The sequence below is a fragment of the Serinus canaria genome, chromosome 10, assembly GCF_022539315.1.
Source record: "Serinus canaria isolate serCan28SL12 chromosome 10, serCan2020, whole genome shotgun sequence".
Lineage (NCBI taxonomy): Eukaryota > Metazoa > Chordata > Aves > Passeriformes > Fringillidae > Serinus > Serinus canaria.
In genome coordinates, this window is record NC_066324.1 from 17,174,299 (window position 1) to 17,193,013 (window position 18,715).

The window sequence follows — 18,715 nt, forward strand, 5'->3', positions numbered from 1 at the left end:
AGAGCCGGGGGCTCCACAGGGGCCCTGTGGATGATCAGGAGGAGCCTGAGGGGAGAGTCGAGCTCCTGTGAATGAGCAGGAGGAGCCTGGGCAGAGGCAGGACTGTATGGCTGACCAGCGGGAGCCTGGGCAGAGCCGGGGCCCTGTGGCTAACAGGGGGGAGCCTGGGCAGAGCCGGGACCCTGTGGCTGACCGGAGCGGGCCTGGGCAGAGCCCGGACTCTCCGGCGCGCTCCCCTTCGGCCCCTTCAGGGACGCAGCAGGCGCGCGCGCCCGCGCGGCTCGGTGACGTCACGGGCGCGGGGCGGTACCAGGCGGGGGCGCGGCCGGGCGCGCGCCTTTGTTTGGGGCGGCAGGTTCCCAGGCTGCCCGCGCGCCGCGGGGCGGGGCCGGGGGCGGGGCCAGGGGCGCGCGGCGCGGGGGGCGTGTCCGCGCGCGGGCCCGTGGGGTCAGTCGGAGCGCGGCGCCGAGCGGAGCGGAGCGGAGCGGAGGAGGGTACAGCCGGGGCACAGCCGAGCACCAGCGCCAGCAGCGCCGACAGCCACCGCAGCCGCACCGGAGCGAGCGCACGATGATAAACACCCAGGACAGGTGTGCAGCGCGCTCCCCGCCCTCCCTCGCTCCTCAGCGCGGCGGCGGCGGGCGGGCCTGGGGCGCGGGCGGGCGCGGAGGCGGCGGGGAGGCCGCGGGACGTGGGGAGGCCGCTCGGCCTTTCCCCGTTTAAAATCCCCATCGAGGCGTTGCTTCCCCCTGGAGGAAGTCTCCGGGGGTGGGTCTGTGCTCGCCAGGGCCTGAGCACCTCTCGCTGAGCAGCCCTGGCCGCGGCGGGGTCCGAGCGCTCCCTCCCCGCGCCTCTCTCTGCCTGGAGGAAGGTGCTTTTCCAGGCAGGTTGGGCGTCACCAGGCACGAACTTGCAGGATCTGTGTATTTTTCTCAGCTGACCGATTTATCTCGTGTGTGTGTGTTCCTTGTTTGGAGTCCCCAGAGTGTCATTTCCTGCGCCTCTGTCGCCGATAAGAGCCCAGAGGATGCGTATGGAGCAGCCTCGGTTCTTTCCCGTTGCCTGTGTGGGAGATGCTTGAGCTGTGCTGTGTGCATCAGATGGTTATTTACAATTTATTCTTCAAATCGGGCTCCTGGATATGTGTCCAGCAATAATAATAATGTGATAATAATTGTTCATATTATTGTTGTTATTAGCGTTATTATTAGTATTCAAGTGCAGCTGCATCTCCAGAGCCCGTTTTGGGAAGGGGCAGAAAGGAAAATAAACAAAACAGTCATTTCTCCAACGTCAGGAGAGCTCTCTGGATCCTTCTATCTGGTCTAAGTGATCAAAACAAATAAAACCCCCAAAACACAAGGAAACGTGTCGATTTCAGCCCCTGATGTGCTGGCGGTGCTCTCAGCCTGGCTCTGTGTGCCAGGGCTGCCTAGGAGCAGTGATGATGGGGTTCTGAAGTTGCTGAGCTGCCCTTTGCACTTGCCCAGGGACAGGGCACGGGGTTGGGATCACTGGGAGCTTAGTGAGTTAAAATTACACCCGCGGGATGAGAGCTTAACATCGACTTCCAGCTCCCCTTTCGGGGAGGGCACAGAGAGCAGCTTGTACTGAGGAGTTCCTCCACGGAAAGGCCTTGGTGATCTAAATGCATCTTAATTTCAACCAAGCTGCAGGAAAGCAGCTTCTCCAAGGAGGACAGACGTCAGAAGGGAGCACAAGCCTAACTTTTAAGCTGCAAACAGACCTCAGGGAGAGTTGCAGTTTGTGTGAGGATGGATGAAGGGATCAGATGCTGTTGGGTGTTCGCATGAATTTCTTCCCAGTGAGCTGAAGCACAGCTGGAGAAAGCAAAAGCCCTTTTAATCTGTGCCCCACACACACTCTCTTCCCTGAGGGTGCTGATTTCAGAACCCCAATCCTTGGTGGGGATAATGGTGGTGTGCAGGCACCCTGATTTTGGGGGGAGGACAGTGGAGGTGTGCAGATTTGGGCCAGGGATTTGCAGGCAGCAGCTGAAGGGGGCTGGTGTTTTGACTTCTGCATGTGCCAGAGGAAGTGAAACCGGGTAGTGTCTTTGGCTGCCTCTCTGTTTTAATTTTTTTTTTTTTCCCCACAACTCCACTTCATTATCCAGTTTCTCGATGCCTTGGCCGCAAGTTGGAAAGAGCTATCAATAGTACATTGTTGGCTGGAGGGTAGAGGGAGGAGGGAAGGGAATAACAAAGCTGCCAACAGCTTTCGGGGGTGGGGACGGCACAAAGTGCTTTGTCATCCTCTCGACATCCTCTACTACTGAACACACACTGGCCCATTGATAGCCCCAGGCACACCAGGGAGCACAGAACACCCTGCTTTGCCCCCAGACATCTCCTGGTGCATTGAAACTGCCTTTTCTCCAAGAGGTGCCTGCTCTAGCACATGGGAATGCTGCCCCAGTGCCCCGTCTAGCAAACCTGGGGGAGGGAATATGTGGAGGAAGAATATTAGTGTTTCCTGTACAAAGATGGTTTTGGTGGTAGGTGGTAAGCAGAGATCTGTGGTGAATTCTGCCTTGTGCATTTGTGAGTTGTTTTTGGCACCCAGAAATACCAACTTGTAGTAGTTTTGTTTGCAGCTGGCACAGGCAATTTATGAGGCCAGCTTGGATGGGGCTTAGAGCAACCTGATCTAGTGGAAGGTGTGGAACTGGATGGGCTTTAAGGTCCCTCCCAGCCCAAACCAGTCTGATTCCCTGTTTCTAGGCATCTGAGGTGGTTCTGACAGTGCAGCTCTGTACTTGCTGTTTGGATACTTAAGCCTGTCTGCCTCGTGGACAGGGATTAGAGTGGAAAAACACTGCATTGGGAACTACTTCAAGTGAGAAGTTTCAGGGCAGACAGTGGCTGTCAGAACAGCTGCAGAATTTTTTCGCTTTAGCCTCATTCCTCCCTCTGTGCTCATGAAACCCCCCCTCACAGCATTGTTTTGGTGGTGCTTCCATAGCTTTGTGCTGCTGTGTTTCAGAATAGGAGCACAGAGAAGAACTGTTTTCCCTGCAAGGCCTTTGCAGGCTGTGCTAGAGGAACATTGCTGGGCCTCAGCACAGAGCTTTTGTGGTGCTGAGAGAGGAACCAAGGCTCCAGAAGTAAAATAATTTGCTTTGATGAGCTTCCTAAAAACTAGAGCAGATATTAAAGCCTGTGTCCAAAGAAATTCTGGAGGACCGTGTGTAGAACTTCCAAACAAACTCAGAAACTGCAAGGGAAATGTGTTTTCTTGATGTTCAAAGTAGCTCTGTGGGGTGAACTTGTAATTTTTAGGGTTGGGGTGGAGGATGCTTGCATGGTGCTTCATGTGTGTGTGAAAATATTGTCATGGATGTTGTGGAGCCTATTGAAGAACCAATCCTTTCCCTTCCCCTGGATTTGAAAATGTGAAACTTAAACCTTCTCCTCCTGGGCCCTGTTGATCTATTTGTGGATATTTGCCTCTAGAAAATGTGTGCTCATCTGGTCATGTGTTCCCAGCCATCTGCTCCTGGCAGCCTTCCAGGCCTCCCTTATTAGCATGAGGTTGCTCAGCACTCTCTGGGTTCCTGGCTCTAGCCCTTCCTCCATTCGCTGTGTTCTGGTGCCACTGGGGCAGTGGGTGCTTTCTGTGTTGACCTCTGGGTGCTGTGGAGGAGCAAGGATACAAATGATGTAGGTTTTTGAGAAGCTGGAGCCTCCAAAACATGATCCCTGCTAATGTAACACGGTGTTTTCTCTCTTTTTCTTGCAGTAGTATTTTACCTTTGAGTAACTGTCCCCAGCTGCAGTGCTGCAGGCACATCGTTCCAGGGCCTCTGTGGTGCTCCTGATGCCCCTCACCCACTGTCGAAGATCCCCGGTGGGCGAGGGGGTGGCAGGGATCCTTCTCTTTCAGCTCTGATATATAAGGTAAGATACATTTAACATCTAAACATTGACCTGTACCTGTGTTACAGCTCTGTTCAGTTCCTTTCACAGCCTGGTGGGAATAAATGCGAAGAACTCTGAGATAATAAGTGGGAGAACAAGTAATTTTTCAGGGACTGAGCTGCAGACAGGTCTCTGCTGCTTAAATATCACCTGTTTATTAAGAAATGAGAGACCATTTTGCAGCAGATCATTCACTAGCCTGTCCCCAGGGGCCTGCTGCAGCTATTGTACGTGGAACCTGCATTATCAAAACGTGAAAGGGCTTCTGAAATGCCTGGCAGAGAAAGGAAGCGAGAGGCAAGAAAGGTGAAATGGAGCAAGGGAGGGGTTGATAAGCTCCTTCCTGCACCCTGGTCCAGAGGGTGAAGCTCTCAGGGCCTGGGAGCTGCCTGAACTGAGGTGCAGATGGCAGAGGCAGCTCCCAGACAGAGCTGTTTCTAGAACATGAGCACAGGCAGGGCAAGATCAGCAAGGGTTTGTGTCTGCAGGCTTGCAGCTGTCTCATTTTGTGTTCCTCTTCATTCCATGGGACCTCTCCTTTCAAATGAGGAGACCGGGCCACTCCTTCCTGTAGAGTGATTTGTGTGACTTGGCTCAGATCTGTCTCCTTTCTGGGACAAGGGCTGCTTTTCCTTTTAGATGAGGCAGACTGAATTTATGCTGACCTTGCAGATTTGGCTGTTGAGCCAGGGGTGTTGTCATAGGTGTTAGACCTGATTTTTAATGAACCCGTGGGCGGCACACAGACGTCACCTGATGAAAAGATACAGACCCTTTTGGGCCACAGCTCCCAAATCTCCTCTTGGAGTTCCTGAGAGAATCACAGACCTCATGGTCGCTCCCAGAGTTTCCTTTGGTGAGTTTTCAGCACTTTCCTCACCTCCTTCTCTTGCAAAATGTCATCCTCTGAGCCTCCAGTGATAAGGTCCCATCAGTTTAATGCTCAGGGTGAATTGTCATAGATGTTTGGGGGGTACAAACTCCAGAGAAGCAGCACAGTGGGCTTCCTGTCACAGAAGAAAGATACAAAAATAGCTTCAAGAGGGCTCAGGACAAGTAATGAATCCCCTCTGAGTGGGGGGAAATGGGACCCTGCAGCCTGAACTCCTGCCAGCCAGCTTTGCCAAGCCTTGTGCGTGCACCAGGCAAGGCTCAGAGGCAGAAAATGAGCTCAGCATGGAGGAGGAAGGTGGAAGGAATCATGATTTGGAGACTTTGGAGTGCTTGATTCCAGTACACCCCTGAACTTGCACAGATTTTGGCAGTGGTGTGTAGGTAGGGGGAATGTCACACAGATAGCTGCATCCCAGAAATATGGATGGAATTCCTCCTGGATTTATTGCTTGACAAAACTAGCAGAATCTGTTAGAAAATCATCCCCTTCTGTAACAAAGAATTATGGAATAGTTTGGGTTGGAAAAACCCTCTAAGGTCATTGAGTCCAACTGTTCCATCAGCACTGCCTATGTTCACCACTAATCCATGTCCCCAGGTGCCAAATCCCCAGGGCTTTTAAACCCCTCCAGTGATGGTGATTCCACGTCTCTGGGCAGCCTCTGCCAGGACTGGACAGTCCTTTCAGTGAAAACATTTTCCCTAAAACCCAAGCTGCTCTGGCCTGGAACTGGTTGAGGTAATTTCCTCTCATCCCATTGTTCCCTGGGAGCAGAGCACGACTCCCACCTGGCTGCACCCTCCTGTCAAGGAGCTGTAGAGAGCAAGAAGGGCCCCCATGAACCTTCTTTTCTCCAGGCTGAGCCTCCCAGCTGCTCCTCATCAGATTTGTGCTCCATCCCCTTCCCAACTCTGTTCCCTTCTCTGGACATGCTCCAGCCCCTCAGTGTCTGCTGATCCCAGGATTTGAGGTGTGTCACACTTTAGAGTGGTGACTGGGTTCTGTCTGCCCTCTTGGTCACCTGCTCAGTCTGGCAGCACTGTAGTTACAGCAGCTGAGCCTTTCAGCCAGCTGCCACCAGCATGACCTGGAAAGGCATCTGGATCTGAAAGTGTAAGTCCTTTTCCCAGCTGTATCAGCTGTTCCAGTCCAAGGGATGACCTTTCTGAACACACCTGCCTCTGCTGGGGCAGGCAGCACTCGGATACACCACTGCCATAAACTGGGGATCCCTTTAAGTGTTGGAATTTTTGTTAAGAGACTTTTAAGCTCAGCCCTCCATCCAGGGAGCCTTGCTGGAGCTGGGAATGCCACAATGACCAGTGTGGGTGCTGCAAAGCTGAGATGTGCCCTGGCTGGCAGAGCTGGCAGGAGGCTGCAGGTGTAGCACATGGCAGCAGTGGGTGCTTCCACAGCTTTCTCCAGCCACTTGGCCAGGGTGGATTGTAACATCCTTCCTTCTGACCCTGCCAACACACCAGGGCCTCCCCCATCCTTCCTGGGACATCTGAGGAGCAGAGCAGGGTTGGGAAGTCTTGTGCTTGGTGAACTGGAACCAAGTGGAAGTGGTCCTTGCAGCTTTGCATTGCTGAAATGGAGCTGGAGGGCTGGGGAGCCAGGGTTTGGGCAGCTGGGTAAAATTCAGTCTGGTGGCAGGGGTTTTGTCCACAGGAGAGTGCTTGTTGTGTAAACAGGATTCTGCTTTGAGCAGCTTCCAAAGAGTTTGGGCTGCTGTTGCTGCTTCACAGGAGCAGCCCACAGAGCCTTTCTCTTCCCTGGCATCTCTGTTTGGATGCCTAGAAATAAAGTGTCAGCTGCCCTAGCCAGGCTGTGCAAACGTAATTCCCACTGAACCGGGGGAACTGGTTCTGCTAATCCCTGTGGTGGTGCTGCCTTTGGCTCCTGGGCTGTCACAGGGGGGGTCAGTGGAACAATCTCACTGGGTTTAGAGCACTGGACACAGCTTCTGGTGACAAGAAGTTCTGAACCAAATGTCTCAGAATGCTTTTCCCTTCCTATGGCAGTGCCAGCCTTCCCACTCAAAGGCACACCTCCTATGTGTCAATCCCAGCCTGCTTTCTTTACCTTCCTCACCCAGTTTTAGTTTTGTGAGCACGGGAAAAGCATGATCTGTGAGCTTTTCTGGAGAGAAGGATGTTTTCTGGAATAGAAACAACAACTGTAAAGGGTCCTGTAAAGTCATTGCTGGAGGATATGCACATAAGCCCCTTGGATTTGTTTAAGAACCTCTGTATTCAGCCCTGCCTCTCTGCTGGCTCCATCACAGCCACAGATTGACCTCACTGGAACAGCTCTCAGTGTGTTTCTTGGTGCACTCAGCCACTCAGACTTCCTTCATACTCAATGAATAAACTTGTTTCCTACAGGATATTTATTCTGGTGAAGTGTAAACTTGTTTTTCAGCTCAGCTTTGTGAGCTTTCAATGAAAGGCAACTTCCTCTGCTTGGCTTTCAGAGGCCAAGCAGCTCCCAATTTGCCCATGGTATTACTTTGTCACCAGTGTGAATGTCCTCAGAGGCTTCTCTGTCACACAGTAGTCAAACCAAGGGGTGTCTATTTTAAGACAGGAGATAATAGGAATTAAAGCATTGGGACAGTGGCTTGGGGAGCCTGTAAGGGCTTGTGAGGAGCTGCTGAATTAATCACCCTGTTAAAATAAAATATCTGGAGGCTGGACATTGCTCACCCAATGACCCAGAGGAGTGAACCACTGCCCACCCACCTGCTGAGGAGGGAGGGACACATGGCTCTCCAGGTGCTCTCATGACTTTGGGTATCTGCTTTGCTTCTGCCCTTCAGAGCTGCCCAGGTGCCTGTGAACGTGAGGGACAGGGACACACAAGCTGTCACCAAGCACAGGGGACAGTTCAGCTCCACTGCAGTAACAATGTTAACTCGGGGCTCTGCTTCTTTCACTGGGGCTTTTTGCACTGAAACATGGAAATCATTACTGGGCAAGCCAAGTGCCTGCAGGAATTGTCTGAAGGAATGGGGCTTTAACCACTGAATTGTTTTCTAGGAACTGCTGAGCTGATCCCAAGTAATCTGCACGCTTGGCATCCTCATGGGGCAGGACTGGGGAAGGACATGTGCATTTGTGGTCTCTGGAGAAGACCTCCTCACAAGCTTAAGATCTGCTCTGGAATTTCCCTAAGCTCTGTGTTTTCCTCCCTTACACCAGGAGGCAAACCATAAACTCTGGGAAAGCAATTTGTGGTCACTCCTGGAACAGAAAGGCTGTTTTGGGTATGGGGGAGGCACCAAACCTGGCTGGGCTGTGGTAGCTGGAGCTCTGTGTTGGATGTTGGGTCCAGTTGTGTTCTTGGAAGGGCAGTTCCTGAAGCACCACCAGATGTGGCTGGAGCCTGCAGTGAGGGAGTGGAGTCTTCTACTCAAATTTAATATTATGTCAATACGTAAAACTACATTCCTTAACAAGAAAAAAAACATGGTTGGAAATCACTCTGAGGGCTGAGAACTGTGTGATGTGTCCCTGAGCCAGCAAAAGGAGAAGGGAAAAGCATGATCCTCTTCTCAGTAAAACCCTAAGACCATTCCTTTGCATTTGCTTTCTCCAGTTGTCTTCTGGCTGTTCAGGACTTTACATTTTTCATTTTCCCAGGATGAGAAGATCACTGTTAGCCAAGATGTCCCAGTGCATGAAGGGAAGCCTCACATTGTCCACTTCCAGTACAAGGTCACAGAGGTGAAGACCTCCTCCTGGGATGCAGTGCTCTCAAACCAGAGCCTCTTTGTGGAAATCCCTGATGGATTATTAGCTGATGGAAGCAAAGAAGGGTAAGTTCTGGATCCCAAATGTGCAGCCATGGCTCCTGGAGGGCAGGACTTTGCTTATATAAGTGATTGTAGATGAATACCTCATCCCTGGAAGTGTTCCAGGCCAGGTTGAATGGGGCTTGGAGCAACCTGGGATAGTAGAAAGTGTCTCCTGCCCATAGCAGGAGTTGGAATGAGATGAGTTTTAAGGTCCCTTCCAAACCAAACCATCCTGGGGTTCCATGCTGTGTGTGGGGAAGATGGGCTGTGCAATAGCAGCTCTGATTGTGGTTTCTGCCCATTCTGTTCGGTTGTCTGTGGAGTCCTCCATAGGAATATTTTCCCCCAGTGATATTCCAGATGAGTTACCATTTTCTGAGTCCCAACACTAATGAAAAACAAGCAATAAATGAGCAGAGTGAATCTTTGTATACTTTGGTATAGAAAGCCAGAAGATTTTCTCTGATATTTTATTATTTTTTAATTTTATTTTTCTGCTGGCCACTTTGCAAGCCCATCTTGGCAGATTTTCCTCTCTTTGAGGGAACTAAAAACCCCTCCATCCTATTGATGCTGTCCTCCTCAGTAGGTGGATCTGCTCTTGGAGCACTGCCACACTGGTGCCGGGCTCTGCCAGGAGCTCTGATTTTTCTCTTGGCAGAATCCGGTCATGTTTTGTCCAGACAGCTCTGCTATGGGAAGTTTGTGTAAATGCAGCTTCCAGAGCAGCTCCTTCCTGCCAAATGCTGTGCCAGAGGTCTCTGCTGCAGTGTAGATGTGGCTTTGCTGGATTCCTCAGCTCCTCCTAAATCTCCAAGTAGGCTTCATCCCTCAGTGACACCAGCTAATTAAGGAAAAACCCACGGCTGGGCACCTTCAGGAAGTGGCAGTGTTGTTGCTGTCTCACACTTGTCTCATTTGACTCTGAGTCCAGATAAATGTTTGTGTAGTTTCTCCAGTTGGCCCATAAATCTCTGGGCTCTCCCTGGAATGGGTCCTTCTGGGAGGGGATTTATTTGCCAGTGTCATTGTGACTTAAAGCGCAATTTTGTCAGGTTATTTTTAGCTGGCTGAAACAGCCGAGGAGAGGCCAGAAGCCATAATTAAAGTAGTTCATTAACATATTAACAGAACCCTTGCAAATTTAATCTCCTGTGCTGCGCTGACAGCTGGTTACTGAGATGTGGAGTGAAGGCCCGTTTGTCACTGCTCTGGCAGTGCCAGCGGTTGCAAGTGACAGCAGTTGATTGGTGTGCCACCCTGGAGGCTCCAGAGGGGTTACTGCAGCACCACTTCCATCACGAGGTGGCAGAAATAATCCAGCTGGAAAGGCAGGAAGCGAGGATTCAGGGGGCAGCAGCTGTGCCATCCAGCTCAGGAAATGGCTTTGCCTGTGCACGTGTTCTCTGGGGATGGTTTGTTCTCCTTTTCTGCCTGCCATGAGCTTGGTTCAGGGCAGTTTTCCTTCCCAAAAAGCACAGAACTCCCAGAGCCCCCATGTGCATTGCCAGGGAATGCAGCCTGGCCTGGGAGCAGCTGCGATATTCCGCTTCCTGACTACGAAGGCTTCAGTCCCAAAGCACCACGGGTGGGGAGGGTGTTTGTGGCTCTGAGGACAGGAACTTATCCTGACTGGGAGCAAGGACAGCTCTTGAATCTGCAGGGCAGGAAGCCCATTGTTTCAGCACCCATTGTTCGCTGGAAGGGTGCTGTAAACAATCTTTGTGTCCGAAATCATCCAAACAGTTGATAATTTGATAATGCTCAGAGGCTTCCTCAGGACAGGACTTCCCAGAGCTGATGTCCTTTTGTCTTCTCCCTCCTTGGCAGGTTGTCAGCACTGCTGGAGTTTGCTGAAGAAAAAATGAAAGTCAACTATGTCTTCATCTGCTTCAGAAAAAGCAGAGAAGATCGAGGTGAGGGCTGGCCCGCGCTCAGGCTCGCTCCTGACATCCCACACGGTGCTGCTGAGGCTGCAAAGAAACTTGGTCATCCCAGGGCAAGACCCATGGGATCCTCCCTGTGCAGGGATTGTTATGTGCATAATTCCTGTGGGAATAGTTTTGTGTGGAGGAAATAAGGCCTTTTTGGAGGGTAAGGATGAGGGAGTGTTGTGGTTTCTCCAGCAGATCTGCTGGACAGGGCTTGGAGCAGCCTAGTCCAGTGGAGGTTGTCCCAGTCCATGGCAGTGGGTTGGAACTCAATGAGCTTTAAGATCCCTTCCAGCCCAAACCAGTGTAAGATTCCATGGGATTCCATTCATCTGCTTTGCTGCACTGCCATTAAATACTCTGGTGCAAAATGCTGCTCCTGAATGATTTGGGGTGATTATTTCAACTGGTGTCAGTTAATATTCCCCTTTTGGTGAGCAGTGAAGTCTCCGTCTGGCCCCAGGCTGCTGTGACATCGAAGGTGAAAGGAAGGAGTTATTAGATAGAAAACAAGCACTTAGAGCTGTTGCCCTGAAATTCATCAGCTTTTTAAAGATCTCCTGGCACTTCTGTCCTTTCCAGGCTTACAGGTAATCCTGGCCCTGGCTTGAGATACTTATGGCTTTGGGGGCTGAATTAGGGTCTAAAGATAGACGTGCTGGGTGAGGGATTACAGCCTGGGGGGCTGGGGGATGTACCAGGCTGGGAACGTGTCACTCTAAATCCCACCAGAGTCAGGCTGTATCCTAGCAAGTAATTCCAACCCCAATTCTAATTTTACTCTGCAGCTTCATGAGCTGTCCCGGCTTCTCTGAAACGAAGGGCCTTAGTAAAGCTGAGCTGAGCCCAGGAAGATGTCATCATCCCTCATTACCATGCCAAGAATAATTTCCAAATCAAGTCCTGGCTGTTATGTCACCACTAGCACCGGTTGCATAGGTGGCCCCCACAGAGGTTGGGAACAGGGGACAGCCAATGCCAGGGGTTGTTTGCAGGAGTTCTGGAGTGGTCCAGATCCTGGGTCCTTGTCTATGCAGCTGAAATTCAGTGCTGCCAGAAAATAGATTCAGGAGCTCCTCTGCGTTATCACTCAGTGTCCTGGAGCTGATTGCCCGAGGGTGCCATAGGGGTGGGACCATGCACCAGGGTGAGTGTCACAGGTCACAGGGCAGCCATTGCTTCAGTGACACAGGCACGGTGCCACAGAACCGTATGTGTCTGGGCTGGCCCTGCTCTGAATTCCCACAGGTAACCATAAGTGGCTTTCCTGGCATCTCACCCCGACCTGTGCAGAGCTGTCTGGAGTTTCCACTGAGCTCCAGCACCTCCTTGTGGAGATATCAAATTTCTCCCTTGTCCCTAAGGAGATTCCTCTTTGCTTCTGTCTGTCCTCTCTCGGTGCTCCAGGGTTGCTGGGGCAGGACAAATCCTCTGGGATGGCCACCCACATCCTGGGAAAGCGGAGATGTGCAGCTAGTGCAGGCACACAACCAATGATTGCTGTTTCTCAAGGGGATAGAAGAAACATTGCAGGAGAAGCATGGACAAAGCTACTCAGCTGCACAGCTAAAATCCATTGACACTTAGGAGCAGCTGCAATGAGCACAGGAGGAGACAAAAACCCCTGCTGGAGAGGGCTGTGCTTTGCATAGGAAGCTCTGGATGCACTCACAGAGGGTGTCCCATGCACTTTGATACTCATGGCTCAAGGGAGAGGTAAAGAGGATTATTCCTGGTGGTAACACATCTCCTTCTCTTTGGTAGCTCCACTCCTGAAGACATTCAGCTTCTTGGGCTTTGAGATCGTGCGGCCTGGCCATCCCGCTGTCCCATCGCGGCCCGACGTGATGTTCATGGTGTACCCCCTGGATCAGAGCTCTTCCTCCGATGAAGAATAGCTGCAGAGGGAAATCCAGTGGGACCCTAACATGCTGTGGAGGGGAGAGAGGACCACCTCCTTTCCTGAGGAGAGGGAAGCAGAGCTTCTGTTGGACTGCAAGCGCATTTCTCATTGTTAGATTGGGCTGTGTATCCCCAGAGTTGACTCTCATTGAAACATGTTGCCTAGAGAACTATCTATCACACATGTAATCATCACTAGGAAAAGGAAGATGTTTATGAACTGGCATAGGAGCTCTTCCCGTGCAGCTGCATGGTGTGGGAGCCCCGGGGTCGGTACCAGCTTTGGGACTCCTCCGAACCCCACTGGTGCCTCCTGCCTGCCCAGCGTGGGCTCAGCTGGGACACGACCCCTTCATGTCCCACTCAAGACCTTACAAACAGCCTGCCTTGGTGTGGGGCACGTGCAGGAGACGCTCAAGTTTATCCTTTAACACTACATTAAACCCCCCATACATCTCCACTCCAATGCTGGTTTAACTGGTCTAACCTTTTTTTTCACCCTTTTTTTTTGAAATTTCTTGCTCTTCCAGCTTTTGTTTTATGCAGTCTTAACCCTGTTCCATGTTCCCACTACACTATCACAGCATTCAATAAAAGGGGCATTCAGATGAACTTCACACACCTGGGGCTGCTTATTTGGGAGGAGCAGTTTCCTGACCTGCACCATGCTGGTTGGGGTGGTCTAAAGAGCCAAGAAAAGCTCCTTCCTTTACCCTGTGCCCCAGGATGGGTCTGGAGCAACCCCAAGCCCTCATCTCTGCTCCTACTCATCTTCCCCCAGGGCTGAGCTCAAGGCTTCAGATGCCACCAATAGCTGTATCCAAACCAAAGGGTTGTGTGGGGGCAGGTGCTGGGATATTCTCCCCATCCAGGGGCTTTTCCAGGAAGGGGCTGTGGTGACAGCAGTAGGTCATGGCTCTCAGCCCAGCCCTGTCCCTGTCCCATGGCAGTGTCCCTCTATCTGGGCTGGCTCTCTCTGGCAGGCTCCAGGGAATTGGGCTGTGCCCCAGGGCCACCCTACCCTCAGCTCTTCCTGGCCTGACTCCTTATTGTGGGATTGTTCCTGTTGTGCCCTTGCCCTTCATGGATGATTCTGTTGGGAAGCTGGACCTGTGTCATTCCATATCCACCATGGTGAGTGGTTAGGGAGAGGTGGGGCTGGGCTATGTGTGTGAATAAATAATCATAAATTTGGGTGTCTTTTGCCCTCCTTCACCTCCATGAAACCAAGAGGGAAAGGAGCTCCGCTCCCTCCACCAGGGCATTAGACCCTCTACCAGTTTAAAATCAACCAGGCTGTCCTCTGAAAGAGGAGCCCTTGGGAGTGGGTGTTCCCTGGCTGAAACTGCTGAGTGCTGCTGCTGGCTTGAGAGGGGTGCAGTTTTATCTCTTCTTGTAGCTGGAGACTGGTGGGTGCCTCCTGGGTGTCCCTGCATGTGCCAGTGGCTGGCTGCCACCCCATGGTGCCCCTGGCTGGCACATCCCACCTGCTGGGATGGGAACCACTTTGCTTCTTCTAACTGGTAAAATGTAGGATTCTGCCTCACTCCACAGGAGCTAGAGTGAGACTGATCTGAGCTCTTCACTGTGGAGGAGCTATGAGGCTGTGCTACTGCATGTGCTCCTCTGACAGTTTCAAATCCTCTCCTGCTCTGTCTCAGGTAAAGGAAGGCTAATGTGGATATCCAAGATCACCAAATGCCTTCCAAAACAACCTCTGGAAAATCTGGAAGGTGCCTCTGGTGTCCCTTGGTGCTGCAGCCCACATGGATCACCCCCATGGCAAAGCTGGAGGAGCCAAACCCTGCCTTGTGCCTGCCCAGTACCTCCTGTACCCTGAGGCCATGGTGTAGGGCAGGGCCTTGGTGCCCAGGGGTTCAGCCCTGGGGGGTTCTGCCTCCAATTACCAGGTCTGAGCTCAGCTGCAGCACCCACCAGAACCATGAGTGCTGAGGCAAAAGTGGATCCAGGGGTCAGTGAGCACCAGGAGCCTTCTCAGATGCCCGAGATGGGGAAACCCCCCCTCCCACCCCTAAAAATAACTGTCCACGCTCTTTAGGGATAAAGGACCAGACTTGGGGGAACAGCAAGAAAAAGCCACCCTCACAGGTTTGTGATTGTCTCTTAAAAAGATTTATTCTCCCTCCTTGCCTAAATGTACAAAGGCAAGAAGAGTACAGTTTGTATATATATATATTTATATATATATATATAAAAAAACAAGGAACTTGGTAATAATGTACACTTTACAGAAGGGCAGAGTCAGGAAGACTGAAATGAAACCCAACACAGCAACGCCAATGGAAACGAGCTATAAACACCAACGGTCTGACACCGGGGCTGGGGGTGGCCCCGTGGGCAGCAGCTGGCCCAGAGAACCCGGAAAATGTCAAACCTCAAACCTATTCTGCATAAACTGTTGTTTCATTTAACACCTAAAGGGAGACTCAACTGGGACCCAAGTGGGAAGGTGGGGAGCAGCCCCCCGAGCCCCTCCGCCTGCCAGCAAAGCCTGTGGCACCCCCAACACCCCCAGGCACTTCCTCTGCGCCGCTGGAGCCGCTGTGGGCCCCGGCCGTGCTGGGAGCCCGGCTGTGCCGGGCCGGCCGAGGCTGGAGGTAGGAGCAGCCAGCGGGACACTCCTCCACGGGTGGGATGTGGGGCTCTCCAAAGCACCCCGACCCCGCCAGTCCCCGGTCCCGTGGCTGCATGTGGCTCTGTGACGGGTGCGGGGTGGGTCCATCAACCCACCATGTCCCTGCGGAGCGTGCCGGGCCACGCGGCCCCGTCACCTTCCAAACACAACAAAGAGTGGAAGAAAAATGAGTCAGACAACAAGAGCAGGCTGGGGCCACTGCGCCGCGGGCACCTGAACTGGGCCGAGAGCAGCCAGCACCTCTTTTCCAACTGGGTACAGTGGGATGGGGAAGAAACGGGGAAAGAAAACAAAACCCAAAACAACAGCTTTCAAACAATTGCTTTTTACAGTATGTACAGAGCCCAGCAGGCAGAGCATCCCCGTACAGCGGCCCTCGGGGCCGGGTGCAACACGGACACACACAGCTGAGACCGATGGCCCCCCTGTCCCCCGGCCGGGCAGGGGGAGAGGCGGGGCAGAGCGGGGGCGGCCCGGCCGCTGCGGGGCCGAGGTAGAGTGTCGGCCTGGGGTGAGCCGCTCTGGGGCTGGGGGCAGAGGACCAGAAAGCCCCTGTCCTCAGAGCTGGGAGCAGCCAGGAGTGGGGACCATCTTCCTCCAGGACCTGGTGACCCAGCCCTGGCACGAGGCTGGAGCGGGGACCGGCATGGCCCCACATGCCTCTGGCAGAACCTAAGTGTGCTTGTTTCTTGCTGCGCCCTGCCTGCCGCCTGGGGAAGCTGCCCTAAAAGCAAAAGGTGGATGAAAAGGGGGGCCAGAGCCCCCCACAGCAGGATGTGCTGCCCAAGCGTTTGGGGGGCACTTGCCGTGATAGTGGGGCAGAGAAAAGGCTGGGATTTGCAGCTCCAAAACCAAAGCAAAAGCCACAGGCGAGAGCTTCAGGCAGGTCTTGACCGTGCACAGCCTGGGAGGCCCTGGAAGCCTGTGGGGTGACAGACGCAGCCCCCATCTCTGTCCCCTGCAGCCCCAAGCCCCACAGAGCCCCGGCCCCCAAGGGCACAGGCTGCTTTGCTGGGGCTAAGAGCTTCCCCAGCCCCACAATGGCCATTGGCTGGCAGCTCCGGCCCCACAGGCACAGAGTTGTAGGTGCTGTGGGGTGCAGGACCAGATGAGGGACTGGGAGAGCCCCACAGCTACCTCCAGCCAGGCTGCCACCCACCCACCTGGCTCACACCAGCCCCCTGACGCCCGCCAAGGCTCTGTGAGCCAGTCCTTCCTTCCTTTCCTGAGACTGTGGCCACACGGCAGGCTCGGCCCCATGTTCCAAGTCCCCGCCTGCCCCCAGTCCTATCGTGAAGCAGCAGCTCACAGAGACACGGCAGGGTCCCAAATTCATCAAGAAACCTCAGTGCTTCTGTTTCCTCTTCATATGCACCAGGCAGGTGAGTCGTCTCCACCCCAAGTGCTGGTGCTCAGTAGAATAAATATATCCGCAGGTACCAGCTCACCCACTCCCCAGAGAGGGGTGGGGTGGGGAGTCAGTGTGTGTCCGACGAGGGGAGAAGACAGAGTCTGCCTCAGATCACGGCAGGAACGTCAAGCAGTACAATTAACACCATTCAACTGATGTCTAAAGGAGTCTCCAGCGCTTCTCCATGTGAGCCAGTCACACGTCTTGTACAGCCCAGGCATCCCGGTGTGTCACATCCTGCCACGACCCAAGGGCAAGTCAGCTCCCACAAGCCCCAACAGGCACAGGCAAACCCTAAACCCTCGAGGGCATCCCGTGAGCGCCCATCCCGGCCACCTCGGGCCCAGCCCGGCCGCGCACGGGGAGGTGCGGCAGGAGCGGAGCCTTACCGTTCTCACCTCCGGGGAGGCGGGTATAGGGAGGGAGCGGAGCCTTGCTGGCTGGCAACGATGGCTGTGGAGGAGAGACCTGCCGGGGAGAAGAGGTGTCAGCAGCTGGTAGGCAGGGCCCTGGGGAACAGTGTGAGCGTCTCATGGCCCAAGGGCAGGTGCAGCTCCCCCCCAGCCCAGCCCCACTCTCACCTGTTGCATAGGGCAGGTTGTACTGCGCTGGCAGCAGCGAGTACCCGAGGTGGTGGTGGTGGTGATGCGTCGAGAGCAGGCGCTGCGAGGGTGACGTGCGGGGCCGGTCGCCGCTCCTCTCCCCCGCACCCGCTCCTCCGACGCTGCTGCAGCTCCCGCTGCCCCCCACCACCCCACAGCCAGTGCGGTCCCGCTCCTGAGACGTCTTCTCGCTTATCTGGAGAGGAGAAAGCAGACACGTGCTGAGGGACATGACCAGCGACCCTGGGGCACGTATTGGGATGTTCCCTCTGCCTTTGCCCAAAAGGTTCCCATGGGGTGGGATGGCCAAAAGCCATGTGGAGGACACAGGGCCTGTCTGAGGACCACTCTTTCCTCACTGTGTCCAAGCTCTGTCTCCCAGCTCAGCCCAGGAGGAGCCACAGGGTGGAGACAGCCCCCACATCCCACCTGCCAGCTCCAGGGCTGAGGACAAGTGTCACTTGGTTGCTGCAGGGCCTGGAGATGCCCCAGTGCTGGGGTACAGGTTTGGCTGGTCCATCCCAAAGGATTTGCAATGTTGGAATCCATGGCCGCAGGTCCCCCACAGAGGCAAAAACAGCAAAACCACACAACAAACGGAGCTGCTCCCACCTCATTACAGGATCTAGGGACTATCCCACAGAGCTGGGCAGTGGCCTGCTGATGCTCACCGTGGGTGATTTGCTCTTGTAGTGGCTGGCATGCTGCTGCAGGATGTCCAGGGCCTTGGACTCCGAGCTGGATTTACAGCTCACGCTAGGGCTGGCTCGGGACTTGTCACTGTCATCACTGCCGGATGCCTTGCTCCCATACGGAGAGAAGGAATAGCTGGAGGGTAGGTATGATCCTGGGGGAGAAAGAGCAGTCAGGGCACCTGGAGAATTCAGGCACAGGGAGAGCATGTGGCTCTGTATGTGTGCGAGAGGATGTCCCACAGCCACCCCCCACCCTGAGAGCAGCGACAGCTGGGAATGGACACCTTTGAAGCCCCCAGCTCCCTACCTGGGTAATTCTGCATCATGACGGTGGGCATGGCACGGTAGCTGGGGTGGTTGGGGTCATACGACTGGCTGTAGGAGTAGCCGTGCATGTACGGGATGTAGGACTGATGCTGCGTGAGGGGTGAGGACACGGGGACGTGGACACTGGGCCTGGGGTCCTTCCCCACCATGCGAGCCTCCTCAGTGGGGGTCAGCTTGCACTCGGAGCTGGTGCTCTCCTTGCCGTCCTCCTTGGACGAGGCTTCTTTGCTTCGATTTCTTTCTTCCTTCAACTTTCGGTCCCTCTCCTCTTTCCACCGCTCATCCTCTGTCTTGATGTCTGAGTACTTTGCTGGGTACACGTAGGTCCACATCCGGGGCTCAGCTTCCTGCAAGAACAGCCAGCCATCAGAACAGCTGCCTCCCCCTGGTCCTGCCTGACCCAAAACCAGCCTGTGTTTGGAGGAGGCCGGCAAACCCCATTCCCCTTCCCTGGGCTCTCCTTGGCCCACCCGTGGCCTCCGCTTCCTGCAAGAACAGCCAACCACCAGAGCAGCTGCCTCCCCACAGCCCCACCTGTCCCAAATCCAGGCTAGGT

The 18,715-nt window shown here is 54.0% G+C and overlaps 2 protein-coding genes across 4 annotated transcripts in view; one reads left to right on the plus strand and one right to left on the minus strand.

Moving 5' to 3' along the window:
* Window positions 1-428: 428 nt before the first annotated feature.
* OAZ2 (ornithine decarboxylase antizyme 2) lies at window positions 429-13,085 on the plus strand. The gene is given in 6 exon segments (XM_030228438.2): window positions 429-590; window positions 3,763-3,838; window positions 3,840-3,920; window positions 8,481-8,656; window positions 10,466-10,551; window positions 12,331-13,085. Coding segments are annotated over 6 exon segments (573 nt in total). The 5' UTR covers window positions 429-570; the 3' UTR covers window positions 12,465-13,085.
* The window catches only part of ZNF609 (zinc finger protein 609), a 55,698-nt gene continuing 41,625 nt past the window's right edge, over window positions 4,643-18,715 (minus strand). The window contains exons 5-9 of one of the 3 annotated variants that reach the window (XM_018913688.3): window positions 18,140-18,506; window positions 17,809-17,984; window positions 17,117-17,333; window positions 16,925-17,003; window positions 4,643-4,948 (exon numbers count right to left, since the gene is read on the minus strand). In XM_018913688.3, the coding sequence (XP_018769233.1) occupies window positions 16,930-17,003; window positions 17,117-17,333; window positions 17,809-17,984; window positions 18,140-18,506 (834 nt within the window). In that variant the 3' untranslated portion in view covers window positions 4,643-4,948; window positions 16,925-16,929. Of the gene's footprint in view, window positions 4,949-14,578; window positions 16,773-16,924; window positions 17,004-17,116; window positions 17,334-17,808; window positions 17,985-18,139; window positions 18,507-18,715 lie in introns of those variants that run through there. The other 2 variants (XM_009089790.4, XM_018913687.3) reach the window with 2 other exon arrangements.